The sequence below is a fragment of the Aphelocoma coerulescens genome, chromosome 3 (genome assembly GCF_041296385.1).
Source record: "Aphelocoma coerulescens isolate FSJ_1873_10779 chromosome 3, UR_Acoe_1.0, whole genome shotgun sequence".
NCBI classification, from domain to species: domain Eukaryota; kingdom Metazoa; phylum Chordata; class Aves; order Passeriformes; family Corvidae; genus Aphelocoma; species Aphelocoma coerulescens.
In genome coordinates, this window is record NC_091016.1 from 123,420,400 (window position 1) to 123,426,399 (window position 6,000).

The window sequence follows — 6,000 nt, forward strand, 5'->3', positions numbered from 1 at the left end:
TTCTCTGACACTGCTCATTGGGAACAGTAGGAAAAACATTCTTTTAATTTATTACACATTGCTACCTCAGGATATCTAGCAGAAAAATTACACATTGCTACCTCAGGATATATACACAGAAAAAACCTGTGTATATATCTATATCAATATGTATTTATACAGATATATATATATATAGATGTTATTCAATCTCTACATTCATATGGCTCCTTGACTACTGCTCCTACCACTGTCATAAAATAAAATAGTTCATTAAATAGTGTAAGCAATATATCCTCATATAGTCAGAAAACACAGCCATGTTTCAGCACCAATCAAACTAAAATTAACTCTGAAAAGTAGAGTTATACTAGAAAGGTAGAAGCAATAAATAAATAATGTGTGTTTTTACTATAAAGCACAACATCATATTGCACCATTATACAAGAATATGAAAGAAGTAATTTTAAAAAATGAATGCAGGTGCTCTACTGCAAGGCAAGAAAACAGCACAACAAATTCTAAAACCCAGATTATGGAATTTGTACAAGATCTGATAAACTCAACTTGCTTACAAAAAGAGTAAGTTTACTAATGTTTGTATTCCTTTCAGCTAATGCAGAGTGGTTTATCCAGATTTAACTGCACGATTTTCTTGGATCCTCAGTGAGCACTAACACCTCTGGAACTTCAACTTCCCTCCAGACTGAATTCAGTGGGGAGAGCCTGGTGCTCCTCCACAGGGATCTCAACAGCAGCAGCAGCCTCACTTTTGGGAGCTCTGCTCTGGCAGACCCAGTTGCTGCAGCACAAGGAAGGAGCTCCAAGGATGTTTTATTCCATCAGGATGAGGAGTAGATCAGTGGGATCTCCAAGAGACAAGAAGCTAAATGCTCTGCAGCCCTTCACTGAGGAAAGTTAGGGGCTGTCAACATCACTGAAGGTGAAGAGGCTGGACACTGCAGGTCCAGAGAGCTCTGGCAGAAGTTCTCCTCAAGTGCCTGCACACCCAGGCAGAGCTCGGCTCACTTGGATGTCCAGGTGTGGTCACAGACCTCTGATGCGCCAAGAATCAGTGACCTGGCACAGCACACACAGCTGGAGCAGGGATCAGAACAGGTTATGTAGGATGTAGGAATAATCCTTCCGAAAACAGAAGAACAGGATGCGGAGCTGCACTCTACTGAAACACAACTCCTTGAGAGCACAGGGCTGCAGAGTGAAACAGTCCTCTAAGTAACCACAAGACAGCGGAGATGGAGATCCAAAGGAAGGCTGGAAAGGTAAACAGATTCAGTATTTTCAGCTTTCAGAACTCAGACTCTGGCTTATATATGGAATTATCATGGAATCACAGAATCTCCTGAGCTGGAAGGGACCCAGAAGGATTGTTGAGTCCAACTCCCGACCCTGCCCAGGACACCCCAACAATCCCACCCTGGGCCTGAGAGCTGTGTCCAAACACTCCTGGAGCTCTGGTAGCCTTGGGAACGTGACCATTCCCTGGGGAGCTGTTCCAGTGCTCAAACACCCTCTGCAGGAAGAACCTTTTCCCTGACAGCCAGCCTAAACCTCTCCTGACACAGCTCCAGCTGTTCCCTGGGCCCTGTCCCTGGTCACACGGAGCAGAAATGAGAGCTGTCCCTCCTCTGCCCCTTTGGAGGAGCTGCAGCCCCTGAGAAGCCCATGGGAGGCTGCCAGAGGGAGAAAAAGGCCCTTCAGGGTGGTCTGAATTTTGACCAAAATTTTCTAAAGAGAGCTAAGGAACAAAAAAAACATGTAGGAAAAGTGGGAACTTCATCAGAAACACAGCACTGCTTCATGGACTAAAATGCAGAGACCAAGAACAAGCAACAAAGGAGACACAGAAAGCACCACCTCAGCATTTAGGCACAAAATCAGCAAAGCCAAAGCTGGAGTTCAACCTGGCTGGGGACATAAACGGCAATAAGAAATGAATCCGCAAAAATTCCAGGAGTAAAAAGAAGCTCAGAAAGAATCAAAATGCATTGATGAATACAGGAGACAGCCTAGAAGTGTGTACAGAAAAGACTGAAGTACTCAAAACCTCATTTGCACAAGTCTCCACAAACAACTGCTCCAAAACCTCTCCAGGCTGGTACAATCAGAAAGAAAAGCAGCAAAGAACATGAGGAAAAATGGGTTATGGCTACTTAAGCTAAATGTGTTTAAATCCAAGGAGCCATAGGGAGTTCTTCCAGAGCTGGGAGGCAAGTTTGCTGATGTGGCCATCAGAACACTTACAGATGAGAAATAATGAAAAACCACGGTGATTGGGGATCTCTGATGATGAGATTTGGGCTACAGTAACAGCCGTTTTTAACAAAGGAAAAAGAAGAATTGAGGCCCGTATAGGATGCTCAGCTTCAGCTCAGTCCCAGGAGAGATCATGGAGTATGTTCTCTTGGAAAATATTTCCAAACAGAGGGAACAAGAATGTAATCAGGAATAACCAACACATTTACCAAAGGCAAATCACGCTTGTCTGGCTGAGCTGCCTTTTTAGGCTGAAATTATGGCTCTGCAGAGGAAGGCAGAGCAGTGGCTGTAGCACACGTTGACTTCAGCAGGGTTCTCACACCCTCTCCTACAGCATTTGCTGTGGAAGCTGACAAAGTCCTGGCTGGACGAGCAGCCTGCATGTCAAAAATGGGCAGGAGGAGCAATCTCCAAAGGCAGGGATCAATACCTTCATGTCTGGTGTGCAACAGGTGACCCCAGGGGCTGCTGCTGGGGCCAGAATCATTCAATAGCTGCAACAGCAACATGAGTGATGTGACAGAAAACACGCTCAGCAAATCTGAGGGCAGCGTTAAACACACAGCGAGGGCAGACACAGCAAACAGCAGAGGTTTATCCAAGAAGACCTGGAAAAATTCCAGGTCTACACCAACAGAAACCCCAGGGAGGTCAACAAGAAGAGCAAGATGATCTCAGAGCTGCTGGGAAGGAGCTGTGGTCCTGCTGGATGCCAGGTTAAATGGGCTTGCAGTGCAGAGAAAGCAAACTGTGACTCTGGACAGCAGAGAAAGGAAAAATCCCTCTCTTCTATGCTGTACTGGTAAGAATTCACCCAGACTCCCAGCTCCAGGTCTAGTTCCCAATTCACAAGAATTATTAACATGGCAAGGGTCTGCAAGGTCAATCAGCCTTAAGTTGATCATCAGCCTAAAATTTTAATTGCCATTCTCTTCTGTGCAGTTTACATCTTATTTTAACATTGACAATTCACTGTAGGGTCATGCTGTTATTAAATATGTAATACCACATTTAGCCACAGAAAAACATTTCTAAAAATTGTATTTGGCCTTACGAGGATGCTTTTTGTACAGCAGCACAGAATGATTCTACCTGTGCATTTACTTAGCATAAAATGAGCTTGGTGTGTCTTCTGCCCAGTCTTTTCTCATTAAAAACAGGAAGGTACCATGTTGATCCAGGGAATGTGCTACTCTTGGTTATCATCTCTGGAGTCCACTCCTGTAACAGCACAAACCCTACCTCTGCACCCCTCCTTTGACTCCATTTTCTCCACATCAGACATAATATTCTCCCTGCTACCTTTAATTTCACCACTATTTTCAACTACTAACCAAGTATCTAGACAATGCAAAAATTTATTATCCTCTTGACCACTGGGCTTATACCATCACCCATTTGTAATTCTTCCACCAGTACTTATGTACTTAGTGTGTTTAAATTATGCCCTAAGTTTGCACACTTTGTTAGGGTCCATAGGAGCCTGGAGCAAAAATACATATAAATAACACCTTGTTCAAGAAATACCTCATATGTGAGCTATTGAATACATGTATTAGAGCACCTCAGTGCCACTAAAATTCCTACTGAACAGCACTGACAGTCATCTTGGAACTCCTTCAGCTCCTAGGAGGGCTGTGAGAAAGTAAATTCCTGGATTCTGGGTTGCTGCTTTGCTTACCTGACAGCATACATCTACTCAAAGGAGGAAAACATCTACTCAAAGGAGGAAAAATTATTAAGAACTTAAAAGCAATTTGCAAAGAGAACCATGGAATGGCTTGGGTTGGAAAGGACCTTAAAGCCCATCCCATCCCACCCCCTGCCATGGTCAGGGACACCTTCCACTATCCCAGGTTGCTCCAAGCCCCATCCAGCCTGGCCTTGGACACTTCCAGGGATCCAGGGGCAGCCACAGCTTCTGTCGGAAACCTGTGCCAGGGCCTCATCACTCTCACAGGGAAGAATTTCTTCCTAGAACACCCGCAGAAGATACACAGCATGTAATGATTTTAAGTATTGTTTTAAAAAACCAGTAAGGCCTAGAGAAATCTCTTTAAAACCCTATTGCTGGCTTCAATAAGAATTAAAGAGAAAATTAATATATAGACAACAGACTATAGAAAATAATCACAGGATGGTTTGGGTGGAAAGGAATCTTAAACCTCATCCAATTCCACCCTCTGCTACGAGCAGGGACATCTTCCACTATCCCAAGTTGCCCCAAGCCCTGTCTAACCTGACCCTGAACACTTCCAGGGACGGGGCAGCCACAGCTTCTCTGGGCAAACACAGGGCCGCGCTCGCGGGCTGCTCCAATAACCCGTCAATCCCTATTCTTACGGCACACAAGAAACGTCACTGCGCGAGTAAACCACGACACAAACACCTTCCCAAGGCACATTTACCCCCCCCGTCCCCGTCCCCCCCCTCACAGAACGCAGCACCCGCCGCCATCTTCCTCCCCACGCCCCCGCCCCGCCCCTCAGCGCGCACGCGCAGCAGCGGCCCTCCCCCGCCGCGAGGGCACCGCGCATGCGCGCGCGGAGTGCGGGAAAGGAGCGCGCGGCTGGGGCGGCGGCGGCGGGGCGGCAACGGGGGCAGGGAAAGGAAAGGAAGGAAACGGAGTCAGTACTCACCTGGCACCGCCATGCGCTGGGTCCTGCCGGGCAGCGCTTCGCTCGCCTGCGGCAGGCGGGAGGCCCAGTCGCCCATGCTGATGGCAGAGCCGTGGAGGGCGCGGAGGAAGAGCAGGAGGTGGAGGCGGTGGCGCGGCGACATCGCCCGCTGGGCGGGGTGAGGGAGCCCCGGGGAGGGAGGGGCGGGGAGAGCGCCCCCTGCCGAGCGGCAGCGGGGGAAGGTAACTCGTACCCCGCCGCTGCCTCGGGGGTCCCTCAAGGGCGCACCACCAGTGTCGTCCGTGAGCCTTTATCCCAAAATGCCCCTTTCCATGGGCTCTGCCCACTGGGCCGTGTTCCTGGCAAGCACCTCTGTGGAATGCAGCTTGCTCTGAGTCTGCCCACAGCGTTGTTCCCAATGTTTTGGGACCCTCATGGAGTCCACGTCGCCTCCGCCTCATGTCCTCGTCCGTGTCACACACACCTGGCGTGTCCACGCTCTCGCTTTTAGACGGGATTTTGCGGACGCATTTAGGAAACCACGCTATACATACCTTTCATGCAGTAGTGTGGTTTATTTATTTGTACAATAATCACAAAGTTTGGGTTGGGACATTTAAACTTAGCTTGTTCCAACTACCAATAATATATATATTTAATTTTTTTCCATGTTTTTTCTGGTTGTTAATTTACACAGCACTTGGACGTGTTATGTTTAGGCAATCTACTGTATCATCCCAATTTTGCAGAGTATTTTTTCAGTGAAGATGTTCCAAGTAACATCCCAGGAGAAAATTCTCTGCACCTATATTTGCAATAAAAATATGTAAAATGTGATCAGAGTGTGAGTGCTTGTGGAAAATACCCACTGTGTTTTTGGGGGTAATACAGCATGGATTTGTACAATCACAGCATGGTTTGGGTTGAAAGGGACCTTAAAGTTTATCTCATTCCATGCCTCTGCCATGGGCAGGGACACCTTCCACTGGACTAGACAAGGGATAGGATATTTATTGATTACAAAATTTATCTGGAGGGCTTTGAAAAAGTTGAGTGGTTGGCTGAATAGAGAGAAGATAATAAAAAGACTAATGCCGAGTCTGAGAGGAAGGTCAGGTAATTC

At 47.0% G+C, this 6,000-nt stretch overlaps 1 protein-coding gene across 1 annotated transcript in view; it reads right to left on the reverse strand.

Moving 5' to 3' along the window:
* The window catches only part of MSRA (methionine sulfoxide reductase A), a 235,821-nt gene extending 230,757 nt beyond the window's left edge, over nt 1–5,064 (reverse strand). Inside the window, exon 1 of the mRNA XM_069011850.1 lies at nt 4,899–5,064. Within this exon, the coding sequence (XP_068867951.1) occupies nt 4,899–5,040 (142 nt within the window). The 5' untranslated portion in view covers nt 5,041–5,064. The remainder of the gene's footprint in view (nt 1–4,898) is intronic.
* Between the last annotated feature and the right edge of the window lie 936 nt (nt 5,065–6,000).